Here is an 18,386-nt window from a genome sequence, read left to right as displayed (position 1 = left end):
AAGTTTTATTTACCAGTAAGGGTTGTAAGGCCTTTTAGTTAGTTAGTAAACCTTTTTATCCAGCGAAACAAAATCATCGATCAGAATGGGGAGCTTCTAGTTTTATTATAACAATTATAATATGAATTATGTCCGAACCTTTTTTGGCTTGGTTGTCTGGGTTTTTGATCGTTTCTAAAATAGATTATGGATGAAAAAATTTGAATATAGCCTATAATATCTTATATATCTTGAACTTTGTGCTGCTTCTGCTCATTTTGAGACGGGGTTGTTATTGTTAAAGAGAATGCTTAAATTCGTTAAACCAGTTAAGGGAACCCAGGAAAGACAACGAAACGAACGAACATTTTCAAAGCATATCATCCCTTACGCATTCTTTACGTGAAGCTAAGAGGTCCCTTCGTGTCGGGGGCAATCAAACCATGAAAGTAGGGCAAAGTACTAAATTTTCATTTGATTAAACTTACCAAATAACGTTACTTTCTTGTAAGTTTTCGTTTTTCAGGACCCTATAAAAAAAAAGCGAATTACTTCATCATTTAAAGTCTGTTCACGATAAGTGTGCACTCTTTTTTCTTTTACTTATAACTTTTGAGGGAATTCTTCAATCTTTATAAATTTGGTATCGTTGGAGGGATATTTGTGAGTGGGACAATTTGAAATAAAAAAAGTCTTTAAAAAAATTCTAAATACGAAGATGAAAATAAAGAAGAAACAAATGAAGATCTTGTAGAAAAGTGCTGTAACTTTCATTTCACGGGAGAGATTCTTTGATCTTAGGAGGTCATCACTGTGAAGAAATTTCAATGAAATATTTATTCAATATAAAGTTATGATACAAAGTCAAGTTTTGACCCCAAAAACAGCAGAAAACAGCAGAAAATAGGGTTTTTAGACGTCAATCAGCTTATAACTTTGTTTGATACATTTTGACTGAATGATTATTTTTTAGAAATTGTTTCACAGTGATGATGTTCGATGATCAAGGATTCACTTCAGACTTCAGTGAAAATGATAGTTATGGCACTTTTCTATAAGGTCTTCATATTTTTCTTCTTCATTTTCATCTTCATTTTTAGAAAGACTTTTTGATTTTAAATTGTTCCCATTGTACCAAATTTATGAAGATTGAAGAATTGTGCACACTTATCGTGAATAGACTTAAGAATGTGTAAAGAGTTATCTACTAGTGTAGGATGGACAAGGTCTACTAAATGAAATTTTGAATTACCGATCTTATTGTCGAGTTTCGAATAAGGCTCAGCCAAATTTTAGGTGTTCTAATAAAAATATAGCGTGTAAATTTTCTTAATAAACGAATCTCTTCACACAAAAATCTTTCTACTAAATGAAATTTTGAATTACAGATCTTAATGTCGAGTTTCGAATAAGGAAGACTGCGCAATTGTTTGAACTTGATATGATTTTGGTAAAACCAGTTTCTCTGAAATAAAATTAAAGTTTAGTAGATACTATATTGAATTTTTTTTTTTGCGATTCATTGTTCCAAAGTTCGAATTCATAACTCTTTGAGGGGGTTGATTTTCGATTTTCGTAACTTTGAAACCCTCAACAGACTCTGCTTATTAATGCTTTTGTACCCCTTTGCGGGACATTTGAGAGTGAGAAAAAGGGTCACTATGGCTCGCACATACCGAACACCTATTTTGCCACAAATTCATTTCCGATACCGTATTTCTTTGAATAAACACCTCCTCTCTAGGAGTACCCTGAGTGAGGTTGAGAATGTTTTAACCTCTGCAGACCAATAATATAAATTTTATCGCGACTTTATGTTATGATTCTCTATCACTGACTCTTTTTAAAAAGCAATGATGACATTTTTGAGTTGTGTTTTAAACGACGGGAATAAAGATATCAACTTTGAACTTAATCCAATATCTTGGATGGTCGTCATGGTTACTTTTCTCTGCGTTGATTGCGCGCTGAGTCTGGATTGGTCGGCACAGCGTCGATATATGATTTCGACCTGTGCTTTTCACGGTACTCTAGGGCGGGGTGTCTATTTGAAACAAGTAACTGTAAGGAAGTATAATATAAACGAAAACTTAGATATACAATAATTATTGTATTCTATTCTTGACTTAGGAATTTTCGAGTTAGCTAAATTATGTCATAAAAGAGCAAATTATAGTGTTCGAGCTGATTTTGACCCGTTTCAACATCCCTAAATTGACGTAATTGCACTGAAATAATAATGAAAAGGTTCTTATAAACCCATTCACGTGATCACGCAAAGTACTGAGGGGTCCTACCTATGATAAAAGATAAATTGTAAACCATGTTCTTACTTGATATAGAATTTAAACAGGTTGGCACTTTTATCGGCTCTAATGCACAACTTCCTAAAAGAATTCAAGAATTTGAGAAATAGGAATAATATTGGCACAAAGTCAAAATTTAGGATATGTTGCCCGATGTTACCCTTGTACCCTTTGGAAGGCTATATAAAAAAGTATGGGGCACGGTATTTCGCCGCTTCTAATATAAAAATGAAAATGGGAAAAACGTTTTTCATTTGGTATACCCATGAATCTGGTTCCAGTTGTTCCCTTTTTCTTGCTTTTTCGAGCTCATAAATCTAGACGACGTTGGCGCAGGTCGCTCTTTTTGACTGGTGGTGGTAACGACCTGTCTCCATTGTGGTGGGATATTTGGAAATACTAAAATTTGAAAGGTTTTAAAATTTAACAAAAGTTTTTTACGCCATTTGCACTGAGGTGATGATCGTTTCCGCTACTGGTTTATCTGGCACCCAGAGGGTGAAATTTTCATCCGACATGCTAAAGCTCTGAAGTTTACATTACGGAATTTTGCGAGACCACGTGAAGAATTTCGCAGCGGGAGGTCTGGTAACCCAGCCCTCGTTTTAGGGGGTTGGCGGGCCCAACCGAAATATTTAAACGTTTACACACAAGGGCTGTTGAACCCGACTGGGGGTGCGGCACATCAAAGGCCGACTATCATTCCTCTCGTTGGGAAATTGGCCCGCTCCTTTAGAGTTTTAGCGTGGGCGTCCGCCAATCCGCCATCGGAATATCAGATAAGCTACTGGTGGGAATTGAAAACAATATGATTGAGTGTCCTTTTAACTTAGAGGGAAAAAAGCTTAAGAATATGTGCCCATAAAACTTATTGAAGCCGTCATTTCCTTTGAAAAAAAACATAGTTTTGAGATAAACCATATATCTTATTTTCAAGAGAAAACTCTATTTAATTTATTTAAAAAGTCTATTCATTCTCTCAAATTACTCTTTTGTAAAAGCAAATTTCATGAAAAGCTTACTATGATAATCCACTCCTACTGATCTTTTCAACCAAGTATGGTTCGTTATGATGTGATAATTTGAAATCGAGAAATCCAAATAAATAAAGAATATTAAACTTTTGTTCTTGTCAAAACCTCTATAGGATCGCGTTTTTTTATGAAGAATTCCGTTTGCATACCATCGCCCTAAAAAGTGCACTTATGGAAATAAAATTCCATCCCTCTGAGCCATCACTCAAAAAAGAGGGTGATAAAAAATCCGCACTGGTGGAAATGGTACTTTACTGAAATACTGACCATTTATTTCCCAAAATTACGCTTATTTTAGTTTTTGGTGATTTTTACAACTTAAATTCCCCTCCTTCCATTTTACCAGAATAGAATAGAATAGAATAGATGCTTCAGTTTATTTCTTACTGTTTTGGGCAGCAAGAGACATCTGATCCATGACAACTGGTAGACCTTGAAGACTGAGATGAATTTTGTCCCCCTTCTTCCAAAACTTAAGGTTGTCCATTGGAAATTCAATTTTTAAATAACCACATATTTGACGCGAGCAGACGATTTGCCAAATTTCGTTTAGAGTCGTAACATCCTTGTCAAGTCGAGGTGGCACTGCCCAGCAAACAAAATGACATTATTTTTGCAAATTCGATTTATGCCTGATGTTATTATGATATTGGGACACTGTGTGAACTCTTCGTCACGAATAATGTTAAATTGACTTAAAATCAAAAGGAATTGTGTACTAAAGAATCTTTCATTGCTTTTTTTTTAAATCAAAATTTCACTCGAAATATTTTGTCATAAAAAAAATTATGAGGTTTATTCGAAATCTTTACCTTTTAGTTGTTTTTTTTCATCTTATGATAGCCTAAGAACTCAAAAAACTTTGAATAGCTCCCCAATAGCTGTATTTTTTACAGAACCTTTTTTAATTTCTCGATAATTGAATTTGCTTTGCTTAAAATTAAGAATGACACAATTTTTATACGAATTTGAAATGATTTATTTACTAATTACAAACAACAAGAGTTACAAATTATATACAATCATACAAATATTTAAAAAAACCATTTTAACGAGATAAATGATAAATTCCTTAAAAAAAAAAAAAAATAAGCATAAATATTAAAAGATTTTCATTTTCGTCTTGGTTACGATAGATCTCGTCACGGTCATCGTTTTCTGAAATTAAAAGATAAACAATTATCAAGAATCCTGATTTTGATGGATTTCGTTTCAATTAAAAGCATTTAATTAACGCTTTCCGAACGCATGGGTCACAAGGGACCATCTGAGGACTCATTTTCAAAGGTAATATCTCAAAAATTAAGACTTTCTAGGACATGGTTCAGCTACCCTTGCAAAGAGGAGAAAAGTCTGAGCAAAATAGTTGAGAACATACTGGACTTCTTATTTTTTGAATATAAAATTCTAATATTCCTGTTTCAGAACCGATATAAATTCTTCTATCTATGTAGATTAGGGAAAAGGAGACGTAAAATTTCATCGGGAATTAATCTTTTCTACATCGATATTATCTTGTTCTAATTCGTAGACACTCTAAGAGAAGAATGCTAATTTAGGGACATTGTTCCCAACGACTCTTATTAGCCTTTTCATTCTTTTCTCGACGCTATACATCAAAATTCACAACTTTTTTAACAAGGATGGACCTTTTTTCTAGTAGAGCCGAAATATTATGCTATTTAGGGGGGGGGTTGTACTTTTGCGGTGTGACGGGATTGGCCATTTTTTAGTACGGTATTACGGGGTTTGACACAAAAAAAGACGGGAAAACGGTATTTTAAAATCAGACGGTGACGATATTTGGCCGTACTCTTTGTCATTATGTCGGTATTTGAACCTCTACAAACCGGTGTGACGGTGTTATTTTTTTTTCAATTTTCGGCATTCTGGGATTCAGCAAAAATTTTGACGGGAAAACGGTATTTCGAAACCCTACGAACCCCCTATTTATTTTCCACTGTTTTGTTAAATAATATTTCCAGCCAGCAGAGGGAGTCGGGTACGGTCTGTGATAAGGTTAAGAATCAATTTTTACATACCATTTCGTCTTCTCCTTGATACAATGATCTTTTTATGGAATACCATCTTTGGTGCTTTGGTGCTTAAAAAAAAGTTAAGTTAAAGTTGAGTGTTAAATCTCTGACGTATTCTTATAAAAGTTTATTATTATTTCATAACACAGAAAAGATGATATAGTTTAATAATATAGAGATAAAAATTCACCTACCGATTGCTTAATTTACTTGCTTCTATAAAATAATTTTTTTAGCTTTATCTTAAAATTAAAAAACAACGTGACGAATTTGAAGTTATTTAAAATTTTTGAAAACGAACGGCGATAGCTGCTTGCAAAAGCGAAAATCAATTAGACCTAAATCAAATTAAAGGTTTCCGACTGTCAGTACTGTATCAATGTCTTTGGTACCCAGTGGGGCTACTTTTTCTAAAAGTTGATTCGATTCCCTCTTTTTGAATAATGTCATTAGCAAATTTCGAAAATGCTGACAGGGGAAATTTTCCAAAATAATCACCCAAGAGTTTAGAAAATAGAAATAAAAAAGTGAAATATATTAAATAAAGAATCGCTGAACGTGTTTTTACCGCCATTTCTTTTGATGGCAGAAAATGTTTTTTTTTATTGGTGAAGACTTTCCAAACAGGTTCTAGACCATCGGTTCTGTAATGTTTTGTTCTAACTAATCTTTTGAAAGAATTAAGAACGAGGTCCACAACTTGAGTACATTAAGATCTGTTTAAGATGTTTACACGATTTTCATTTCATTATGGAGATTATTAGTTTTTTGGGAAAAGTAAATCCTAAAACATTCTTAGGTTGGGATCCACCTTAACATCAAATCAGTTGTCAGAATAAGCAAATTTAAGGAAATTTAGACTTTTTAGTTTTTTAAAACACTTTGCCTGTTATTGAGAGAAAATGGGTATAAAAGCTCCAAAAATGGACATTATGGGTTTTTTTACTTAGGACACTCTTAAGTTTTTGGTCAAATTCACCTATAATATTATTTTCAAATGTATTCTTATAAAGAGCCTAAAATTCTTCTTCAATTAAGAATTTTTATAAAGCTTTTGTCGGGTTTTGTAAATTTTTGTGAATTGAGTCTTTCCTGATTCGAAAAAAGTATTGAGTGTTTTTGAATATAGCTTCTCAAAGGTTAACAAAAAAGCTTTTTGGAAAACGTGCAGAAAAGCTCCGAAATTTGTAAAATCTTTTAGCGCGTCTTATTATATGCTATTTTCTTTATTGCAATAGTTTATGCTATTAAAAAAAATCTTCACAAACAGCCAACAGCCAAGGAAGGAAATTAGAAAAATCAAATTAAAGTGGAATTTTGTTTCCTTCTTTATTACACCCCCTTCTCACAGACCCACTGGAAACCCTTCTCACTGGAAGATTTTACCAAAATATCGTCCCCGGTGGAAAGCTATCCTCCCATTTTTGTCCCCACTGAAAATAATGAAATAAACCGATCCTCACTGCAAATTATTATGCTATTTTTCCAATCCCCATTGAATTTTCTGACTTGAAAACAAAAGAATTTAAATCCACAGCTATAAGGAATATGGGAAAATCAATCCCCATCGACTTTCAGTCCGTTACTTTTACCCCCATTGACTGAAAGAATCCTACCGGGTCTGTGAGAAGGGGGTGTTTTATTTAATGAGAATATGTTTTAAATGACACTGTGCAGTGCATTTTGAATCTTTTTTAACTATCAAAGAAATTTCCTAGTAACAATCAATCATAAAAAAAGCTAATACTTAAAAATATTGTTTTTCCTTATTTTAATTTTTTATTTTTTTTCTTCATAAATATAATTTATCAAAAAGTGAAAATTAATCCTCTGTTTGTTCTTCTGCCCCCCCTTCCTCCCCCACCAAGTCTGTCTGGGTCAGTGCATAACTCTTTGCCAATCACATCCACAATCTCTTTTTCAGTCGCATCTTTGTTGACTAAAAGAGCTGTGTCTAAAATGAAAAATAAAAACCTCATTAAAAATGACATTGATTCATCCCAGCAGACACAACGTTCTGACGTTAAAACAACGTTCCGGATATCTCTTTAGAGCTTGAAATTATAATTATGACTCAAAGTACTTCAACAATTAAGAGATTTCAAAAGGGATAGATAGATGGTTTGAAAGAAATCCGATTTCACTTGACTATTCAAAAGTGTTGCTTTTTTATTGTTAACCTATGAAGCGCCATCAGCTATAAAAGTGCAGAATTTTGATATTTCCAACACTTCAACTCAAATCATTGGTTAAACTAAGCGAAGTTTATTACTCTTGGACTTTACTTACTTTGTGGCAGGGATAGGCAAAATGGCACTTTTAGCTCCTAGCTTCACTAAACCGAGCGGTCCAAATAAATTAGCGAACTCATATGATGGTTGAAACACTATTGTAGTCAACTTACCGATAACAACTTTGTAAAAGTTTGTTTCTTTGAATGCCTTCTTCCTAACCCTGTCCGCTGATGCCTTTTTCTCTTTTCGGTTAACGCCTTCCCTGTTGTAGAGGGCTTGCACTTTATTACTCATCACCCTTGTAAAAATATAAATGACATTACATTTGGTATACATATATTTTTTATAAGAACGATAAAAAACTTGGAAACTTACGAATGAACAAGTTTTAAGTTTAAAAAGCCTGATAATGTTCTTAAAATGTTCTTATTGTTAACCTTACTTAGTAAGCTTACTCAGTTCTTTTGAAAAGTCTGCAAAGCCCTCAAATGTTCTGAACATGTTCTTAATTTTTTTAATTTTGAAGCCTTATATTCTTATATACTTTTTCGTATAAAAAACGTTGATGGACATTCATTTCGAATTGTCTATTTTATTGGTATTTCTTCTTCTCGTGGCCTTGCTATTCACTTTTGGTAAGAACGCTTTAAGGAAATAAAGACAGCGTCTCAAAATCATTTATACCTTCTCAAGATAAATTTCGTTGTCTCCTTCGCGTTTTTCCCACCGATACGTGAGAGTGCCAATATCTAAACAATAAGAAACGAAAGATTTTTTCGAAAATTTTATGAATGACCCAACGTTGGAAAAATAGAAACAATAAAAGTAAGTATTATGCTTATAAAAGGTGCAAAAGAGTTAAAGTCCTTAAAGTAGTAGTAAGTAACGTTTTATTTTACAAAATCTGCCAGTCATTTTATTTATGAGCCGACGACTTAAATGATTTTGAAATTAAAAAAAGAATCCAAAATGAAAAAAAAAATATTTGAAATAATCAAACTTAGCTGATTTAAAATACACCCCCGTTTCACAGATCCCGAGGGACCCCCAGTTTAAATCAACCCCGGTGAAAATAATAGCATAGATATCCCTGAGATATTCTCACTAAACTTTGATCAACGTAAATGCCCTATCCCCCGATATTTCGAGCAAAGAACAATATAATTTCGCATCGCAAAAATCCGTTTTTGATAACCCCTGTTGGATTTTATGTCTCTTTCTTTATCCCTACTTTTAAAAGAATTCCCACGGGGTCACTGAGACAGAGGTGTTTTAAAATGCGGGTTGGAATATAGTTTTTTTACCCTATAAAAACTTTATACTTAAATAAAAAATGACCATTTTTCATTACTTTTATCTTTTTCCATAACTTAAATACTGCTGATTGTTGTGGTATTTTGCGCTCTACAAAGTTTAAAAGAACTTGAAATTTCAAGAAATCAAATATTTACCAATTTCTTTTTTTCCTCCTCATCAGCAATTCGCGCATCGAAATCCATAAAATCTTCATCTCTAGTGTATGGCTCCAAATCAAGACCACAACCAGCAGCATCTGTAGAAGTTCCAGCAACGTCTAGCTTTTGGATAATGAGTTGCAGGTGGCGCCTAATTTCAATCAACGTATGAAGCAGCTGTTTTTGATTTTTTTCCAATTCTGCAAACGATAAAAGAATGAATAGTGATGACAATGAATAAATAGTGATGACAATGAATAAGTATGGTAAAAATATAGTGATGAATAAACTTCTTATGTTTATGAGCTCCAAATTTTCAAATAAATCACCGCCACTTCTTTGATAAAAAGTTAAAATATCTGATTAATTTCAAAGAAAAATAAAAACAAATACATACTTTTCAATTTTTTATTTAAGTTCCTCGATTTGTCCACCTGGTTAGTTGGGTTTAGAACCGGTGATTTTGTGCGAGATCTTGAGCGAGATCTTGTAGGTGATCTTGTGGGAGATCTTGAGCGAGATCTTGTAGGTGATCTTGTGGGTGATCTTGTGGGAGATCTTGTGCATATGGGTGATCTGACGGGCGATCTCGATCTTGATCTTACGACCGACCGTTTCTCATATGTTGCAGATTTCGATCTGCTGTTTTTGTTTGTTTCTGATTTATTTTTGTCTCTTGGTGGTTTAGGTAGGTGACTGTTGGAAGCTGAAAAATTTAAATGAATTTTATAATAAACTTTTTTTTAGCATGTAGAATCATACTGAAAAATAAAGCAATGTTGAACGATTTTGCTCGAGATAAGTAAATTGAGAACTAAATTATTCTATTGAATGATTTTGACTGATCATTTTAGATTTGACTCAATATTTTAAATCATATTAACAATTTGTTAAACGAGAGGGACTTAAAACTCCCAATGATACTGTGTCTTTGGATCCAAGTTTCGTTTTTGCTTACCTCCTTTCTGGTCTGGTCTTTTTTGTGCTTTCGGATGTCTGATTCACTTTCCGTTAAGTTATATTCGTCACAAACTGTTTTGCTTTCTTAGTAGAAAAAAAAATAAAAAAGATGAATAATAAAAAAACTGGCATTATACACGCACTTGAATTAAAAATTCTCGTTCTATGAAAAGACCGAGAAAATGTTAAAATAAAATAAACCACGCAATCAAGCCTGAAAAAACCCTAATAACACCATCACAGGGGCCCTTGTTGACATCAATCTTGTAAGAAAAAAAAGTGCTGTACAGACTGTACATCATTTTTCTTACTATTTGTACATTTGATTTTGTCAATTGTATAGACAAGCCAATCAGCTCCGGGCTTGCTTCGCTCCTCGATGTAGATCCTCAGTTGAGTTTTTTGATAAAATAGTTTGTTCTTGATAGAAGATGGAAGCACATCTTCGTATGTTTTTTCTCCATCGGTAAAGACTAAGCGAGTCCAAATCATTTTATATAAACTTTTTTTGTTTAATTGACTATAAAGAAAAACAGATGACTCATAATTACCTTTCCATAAATTACACACTTAAGATCTACTGCCTCATTTTGTATTGAGCGATCCGAAGGCTTGGATGCATTTTGTGAGACATAATTGTTAAGACCTATGTTAATTGGTGTAATGTATGAAAGTGAGGCAGTCAATGTAAGTTAAAGATATATTAAAATATTTATTGATGTGACTTACTGGTCATATTGAACCGGTCGAATGAAAGATATCGATTGATATATTTTGTTAAAATATAGTCAATAAAAATAAGTTCTATGAAATTAATAAACAATCAAACATTTGCATGAAGAAGAGGAAATAACGCATGCCCATTGTTATGAGGTAAACAAACAAATTTAGAGATAAAATCACTTCTTTTGAGCGTCTTTTCCTGAAATTTATTTAGTGTTTCCTTTCATGAACCATATATTCAATTTGTCCGAAGAAATCGGTTTTGAAAACGTGTGTTTAAGGTATCTAAACCTCACAGTGTTACAAATAACGTCATTATTTGCCTTGATGTGTTTTACGAAAACAAGCGATCGCTTTGTTCCAAAGCAGTTATCCTTTCGTCTGACAGACAATTTTACTCTATTGGCTATTTTCTTTGGAAATAGGCTTCATGATTCACATAATCTATTCGATACTTGAATAAGCGGGCTTTTTGAATTTCTGACCATTTTCTTCAGAGTTTGTAGAACATTTTCGAAAGGAAAAGCGGAAATTTCATTCAAGCTGCAATTGTAGTTTTTGACATCATCAGCAATGTGCCGCAAATTGTGAACATTATAAACAGTAAAAGTTGATCCAAAAAGCTTTTTACAGTTTGCGACAAAATACTTTAATAGCTTTCCAGCATATCGAAGATAATGATTCCTTTTCTTTGAATCCGAACTCAATAGAATAGAAACTGCAACACTGAGAGATAAAAAGTGGGTGTACATGGTTGGATTTAAAATTCCAGAAAGTACGACAGGTCCTGTGTACAATAGAAATTGACGAAACTCTGTTGCCTTCCATCTTTTTAACTCTTTTAAACCTCTTGGTTGGCGAGCAAGATCCGTAGGAATTTTACCATTAAAACTATCAATTCTTTCAGAAACTCGTTGCACTTGTGAAGCTGAAAGTCGGCATCGATACGGTCCAGTTTTTAAGAAAAACAGTATCATCTTAACAACCCCGAGGCAAATTAAGTGCATATAATCCAATGGAAACTGACTTATGCACTTAATTCTGGCCTCTATCAAGGGTGTTTTGCCTTTTTGGTGTTTGCTATAAGCTATTCTTGCAAACTCATTGTCTGTTCTAGCCACCTCCTCTTTAATTGAGTTGAAAACGACCCGTCCATCCCAAGATCCCTTGATGCAACAGCGTTCACAGGAATAGTAACCCGTATGGTTTATAGTTTGTTTGAGAAATGCTCTTGCAGGTGCATCACATATAATACATTTCACCGTTACCTTAATTGATGAAAGAAATACATTAGAAATGACTTTATGACTTTATTCATTATTCTCTTGGACATTCGAACCCGGGGGGGGGGGTACTACTCTTGCCGACCGAAGGGGGTGCTCCGCTGAGGTGCTCGACATCTAATTCCATCAACTGCTCGCTCTCTTTCCTAATCGATCGATAGTGTTTCCAATAACTCATTTTAAAACTAAGTTCTACTCTAGAGATTGTAAGAAGATAATTACTGTCACGGAATTGGAGTCGTTGGAGTGTAAAGAAATATATCAACCTTTTAAAATCAGCAAAACACCCTAAAAAAGTCTATCCAGATAAAATTGACCTAAAATTGGCAGTGGAAGCAAAAATGCCTGTAACTTTTGATAGTCAAATATAATTACAAAATTTTTTTTAGCATTTTTTAGAGAATCCTAATAAGGTCCGGGGGGGTTGGAAAATTTTCGAAAAATTAACAAGCCGGGAGTGGGGGGGGGAGGGGCCCGTTTATTTGGCACCTAAGAGTAAGTAGAAAAAAACTCAATTTTTGCAATCGCAAATTTAACCGCTAAAAATCGTGAATTTCTGAACCAAAAATACATTCAAATGTGGCGCTTTTTTTTATTGTATAATACAAGCAAAAAAAGATTTTTGCTATTATATTTGACTATCAAAAGTTACAGGCATTTTTGTTTCCACTGCCAATTATATCTGGATACACTTTTTTTTTTTTTTTGCCTGCATAAATCATGCAACCAAGAGATTTTCAAAACAAAAGGCCCCGTATTACTCAATGAAGTCTAAGCCCGAAGGGCTAGAATCGAATCTCCTTGGTAGGATCTGAAGCCAACAAATTCAATCAAAGTTGCACGGCCTTTGAGCGGCTTGCCTGGTTTTTACACAAATGACAGATTGAAACTAAAATTTACCACTAAATTTCGAAAAAAAATATCAATCGTAAACAAAGGAATTGCTAGATTCAATCTGTCGTCAAAAAATACGGCGCATTTTTTAAGGCTTCACTTTTTCTTGCCTGAGAAAGGTTAGAGATTCTTCTCTAGCCCTTCGGGCTTTAAACTCAATGGTATTACTTCCAATAAACGCCCCCTCGAATAAACGCCCCTCCTAAAAGGAAAACTATTTAACAAACGCCCCCTTATTTATTAAAAACTTGTGACTTAGATATTTTGATACAAGTTTTGATTAGGATTGAAAAGGAAGATATTAGTCTTTTTTGTAACCAGATCAGTTTTGATGCAATTTTAGTCGCTAACCCAAAGAAATTTGCACTGAAATCCTAGTACAGAACTAAAACAAAGAATATATTTGCTCTAAATATTCGATGTTAGACTCAAATAATTTATAAACGCCCCCTTCATTTAAGCTCCCCCACTACTTCACTAAGGAGTTTTTAGAGCATAATTTGATTATTTCAATAAACTTAAAAGTTCTTTAAAAGACTTCAAACAAAAGAAATTTAGTTCATCCTTACAAAGGAAATTTGTTATCTTGTTTTTTCTTTTGAAGTTTGCCGGTGCGAGTATTGAATTTCAAATTTAAAGCCCCGTTAAATTTCAGAAAAAAAGAGATAGAACAACACATAAAAAGGAAATTCATAAAAGAAATTAAAAAACTATAAATCCTAGTTTTCAGTGATTATCTAGACCTAACGACCTAAGATAACGAACGGTTCAAAATATTCAAAGTTCAAGCTAGAATATTACCAGTCCTCCCACCATTTAGCAAACACCATATCGGGGAATTGATCTAGTAACCACGGGTTCGCTAATTGAGTATTTAGAAAGAGTTTATGAAGGCCTTTACTTGGTTTGTAGTTTCGGCTGTGAGAGTTTCATCTAAAGTTAAAAAGTGGGTAGCGTCTGTAAAGAGGTATACCCTGTTTTTTATAAGAACACACTTTATAAGAATGTCCATGATGAAAATGGCCAAAAAATTAAGAATATGGTAAGAATATCACCATCATGGAAATTAGCAACTGAACCTAAGAATGCCATTTATAATGCGTTTTAACCTGTAGATTGCCAATTTCGATCTTAACCTAAGAATATCATAAGAAGATTTTTGGATGATTTTCGCCAAAAAGTTAAGAATATCCATGATGAAATGAAAAAAACACCATTCTTATAAAAAAAACGTGTAAAATGTTTGTCCACTAAGTAGACTGTCCGCTAACTGGAAAAAACACCCCTGTGTCACAGACCCGGTGGACCCCCACCCCGTTGGAAAAATAGGCCAAAAAATCGTCCCCTGTGGAAAAAATATCTTACAATTTCAACCCCACTGCGAAATTGCTCTATGATTTTATCCCCATTGAAAACTGAATGTAAAAAATTGCACTCCAAAACCATTCCCACTGGAATTTTCGAGCTGGAAACAATAGATTTTCTACCCCCATTGGCATTTTGATAGAAATTTTCATCCCCACTGAGGGAAAAAGTTCCACCAGGGCACTGAGACAGGGGTGTGAAAAAGGACTGTAAATTTCTAACCCGGTTGAAATGGATTTCCAGAAACTCCATCTAAAATCAGTTAATAGTTAAAAAATTTCGTCGGGGTACTAAGATAAACTTTGATACCTAAACTTCATTAAGATCTTCATTTACTCCAAGGACCATCCATCTGTGTGTAATAACGTCATGTTCGGTTGTTCAAATGTAAAATCAATGGTACTGAAATTTATTTTATATTCTTTTAACAAACAACGAAAAATAAAAGACGATTGATTTCTTTTTCGGATGTTAGCGTGTGTTTACTGTTAATTTTATGTTTAATTTAAAAGTAAATAATAAGCAAAGAATGGCACACGCATTTTCAACTACATACCTTATTACATGAAAATAAGTAGACAAGTATATAACGACCTTGAAATTAACACGACATGAAATTAACGTGAATGGCCAGGTGTAAACTTTAGAGGGAATGGTAATTAACACGAATAACACCTTTTAAGAATTCAAATGGTGCTTAATTAACACGATTTTGAGGTAGAGGTAAGATGGTAAATTTACACGAGTCAAAAATTAGTTTTTATTAACACGAAAATTTTCCATTAGTGTTAATTACATGTCTCATGTATTCATGTAATAAGGTACTCTATTTCAAATTTACGAAAAAGAATTAACCCCTTGTTAAACCTATTCACTTCATTACTAAGCCTAACACACATACTTTAATCGGAAAGATTTTAGCGAGAGAAATTTCAGCGCTTATCTGGGCTTATTGGCGAATCACAAAAACTTTGTTATCTTGAGTAAGTTTTGCTGGTTTTCATGTATTATGTTGATTTGCCAAAAATAAAATTGGAATTTTTCTTTTTGTCAATACCTTATCGGGGAAAACTTAGTCGGCCTTAATTATTAGTCGGCCCTATTTTTAGTCACCTCGTCAAAATTTAGTCACTAAGGACTGCCTAAGTGGTTCTATTTACTAAATTTTAAGTCGGCCCTTTTTAGTCACCAAGCGAAAATTTAGTCACTTAGGGCCGAATAAATTTTGGCCGATAAGGTAGCGTCATTGACTTTCGGGCGAAACAATTAAAGTTTAAAAGGCTCTTTTTAAATATAACCAGTCGATAGCTCTCAATGGGTTGTGTTTAAAAATTGGGTTCCTTTTAATCCAAATCCTTTTAGATCTTAAGAAATACAGTATTTTATTATGCCTATATATGTGGAAAAAAATGACAATTTCCTAGGCTTGACATTTAGGCTTGGAAATTTCTTTTAAAGACGGGGGTAAAGTCAGGGCTTTTCTTAAATAGAAAATCGAGAAATTAGAATTTCAAAATCTCTAAACTTCAGAGTCGTTCATTAACCCTAAGGAACCTACCTATAAAGGTTACAGTTTTTCGACCACATGCACGTAAAATCGTTTGCAAGGCTGTCCTTTGGGAATTTCCCCGACATTCTTACCTGACTTTTCCTTCCGCTCAAAACTTTTTGAGCGTAAGCAAAGGCCTTAAAACACTACGTAAGCTTAGGGAAATTCGCCACTCTTCAAGGTCTTAAGTAAAATTCTACGTACATGTGAAAAAAGCTTGAGGGCAACGAAAATCGAAAAAACCGATTTTTTTCGTTGTTTAGAAGTTCCAATTTCAGACGCAATCATCTCAGCTTTGGAGCAATCTAAATAGGTCATGTTTGGGTTCGTTGGAAAGCTCATTTAATGCTCTATCTTTTAAGTTTGCCTGATTTTTAAATCATGTCCTCACAAAAAGTCATGGCAGCCGAAAAGTATCGTTTCAAATAGAACGGAATTAGTTGGGGCCGTGCTGAAAGAGTTGAGCGCACTGTAACGGTCGAAATGAGCAAAAAAAACAAAAACGAAATATGCAAAATCTGATCATGATTTGCCTCAAAAAGGTAGGTCGACAGTTTTTAAAAAACGTAAGGTTTTACTCAAATTGGGTTAAATTTTATCTGTCCTGTAAGGGTCCAATTTCAAAGGCCAATTTCAAATTTCAAAAGGGGGGACACTGACCTTGACGGCTGACGGGGACATGCCACTGGAGTCTGAAAAGTGGACACCTCGGCAAAATTGGAAACTGGGAAGTGCCACTGGTCAGGGTCCCGTTTTTAGGCTCTGAAGATATCTGACAGGGTCCCAAATTTAGTAATTTTCAAGATGTGAATCTGACAGGGTTGACTTCTGGTTATTTTAGACAATTTTCAGGGTCCCAATCTTCTATTCTAGCGGCATGTCCCCGTCGGCTGTCAAGGTCAGTACCCCCCCCCTGGGTCACGAAAAAGCAATGAAAAAGAAGCCAATAGTTTCTGTACCAAAATTATTCCCCTTTGAAGTACTCTCGGCATTTTAGCTCCTCTACTACGAGTAATCTCGTAATTGGCAGCGAACGTGTTAATACGCTTCTTTTGTTTTGAGCTATAAGAACTGACCATTTTTGTCTCGAAATGATTTTTATAATTTATGCGAATAGTCAACTACGTTCACCTTTGACCAGACAAAAATGGAAAATGTCTTAAACGAATCAGATTTGATGAGATCTAATTTACTAAACAGGATAGATAATTCAAATTTATGCCAGACACTAACTGTAAAATTAATGGCGCATTCCACAAATTCATTTCAATTTATCTTCTCCAACAACCATTCAAACGGCTTTCTCAACAAAACACGTCCAGTACATATAATTTTTTTTTAATCCGTAACGATGACTTTGTTAATATTTTCTTATTGCCGACCCAAAAAAATATCAGCGTTTTGATTGGTCGAGAGCATCGAGATATTTGCGATATTTCATATTTCTTTAGTCTGGAAATATGACCGCGTTGACTTTTGGGGGACTGGGTAAGCGGCAACGAAAACCAAAACAAAAACGTTCGAATCATGAAAAAATCAAAACAAAAACAAAAAAAATTTTTTTTCGGCTGTTGGGAAACTTTTTGACAAGAAAAATAACATAAAATGGATCGTTTTGGTAGTTGTGATGAAAATGAAATTCAAGAATTTATTGCAAAATCTAAAAATTCTAATACTACAAAATCTACCAGTCTGTGTAAAAGAACATTCGACACTTGGGCTGACCAGCGACAACAACCAAAGGATATCGAGAATCTTGACCCAACTGAACTTGACCAAATGTTGCAACGCTTCTTTGCTGAAGTAAAAAAAACAAAATGGTAAAGACTATGAACCTGGTTCATTAGCAAGCCTTTAATCTGGCATTGACCGTTATTTGAAAGAAAAATATTACAACTACTCTATCATTAAAGACAGAGAGTTCTCGAGCTGTTTTAGAAGGAAAAGCTAGGTTCTTACGAGAGCAAGGAATGGGGAAAAGACCAAACAAGGCGATCAGCTTAACGAGAGCAGAGGAGGAGACACTGGGAGTGTGGTCAATTTGGTATTGAAAATGCATTTTCCCTTATCAATACTATCTGGTGGCAATTTACAATGCATTTCGGTTTGAGAGGTCGCCAGGAGCATCACATAATGAAGGTTGAAGATTTTACATGGAAAGTTGATGAAGAAGGAAACTTCTCACCTTTGCTGAAAGTTTTTCCAAAACCAGACAAAATGGTCTTCGAGAGATTCACAGATCAGTGCAACCCAAGATGTTTGCTAATGGTTCTTCTCGTTGCCCAGTGATGATTTACAAATTTTATCTCTCAAAACGACCACTATCACTTCGATTATCGGGTCCAATGTATTTGTCTATTAATCATAAATAGTCGAACGTGCGCACCGCACTGGGCTCAACTTCAGATTTTCCCGTTATTAGAAGGCCCAATTGTAACATTTCAAATATTTAGTATTAGGTAGCAAATATACTTTGTCCGTTTTGGCTGAAATTTGGTAATCTTGTTCCTTGGGTGAATACCTGGGGGTGTTTTTATCTTAATTTTTTCATTTTTTTATGTGCGTTAGA

The 18,386-nt window shown here is 34.1% G+C and overlaps 1 protein-coding gene across 1 annotated transcript; it reads right to left on the bottom strand.

Moving 5' to 3' along the window:
* Nucleotides 1–7,163: 7,163 nt before the first annotated feature.
* Nucleotides 7,164–9,610, bottom strand: LOC136818777 (uncharacterized). Its single transcript, XM_067075015.1, has 5 exons — nucleotides 9,499–9,610; nucleotides 9,041–9,243; nucleotides 8,274–8,338; nucleotides 7,760–7,887; nucleotides 7,164–7,309 (listed from the first exon to the last, which is right to left on the bottom strand). Exons 1-5 carry the CDS (start codon nucleotides 9,608–9,610, stop codon nucleotides 7,164–7,166), a joined length of 654 nt encoding a protein of 217 aa, XP_066931116.1.
* Nucleotides 9,611–18,386: the final 8,776 nt, after the last annotated feature.

Source organism: Clytia hemisphaerica, unplaced genomic scaffold, assembly GCF_902728285.1.
Source record: "Clytia hemisphaerica strain Z4C2 unplaced genomic scaffold, Clytia hemisphaerica genome assembly, whole genome shotgun sequence".
Classification (NCBI taxonomy): domain Eukaryota; kingdom Metazoa; phylum Cnidaria; class Hydrozoa; order Leptothecata; family Clytiidae; genus Clytia; species Clytia hemisphaerica.
The sequence above is the reverse complement of the archived record's forward strand: the minus strand, read 5'-3'. Positions and strand labels throughout refer to the sequence as shown.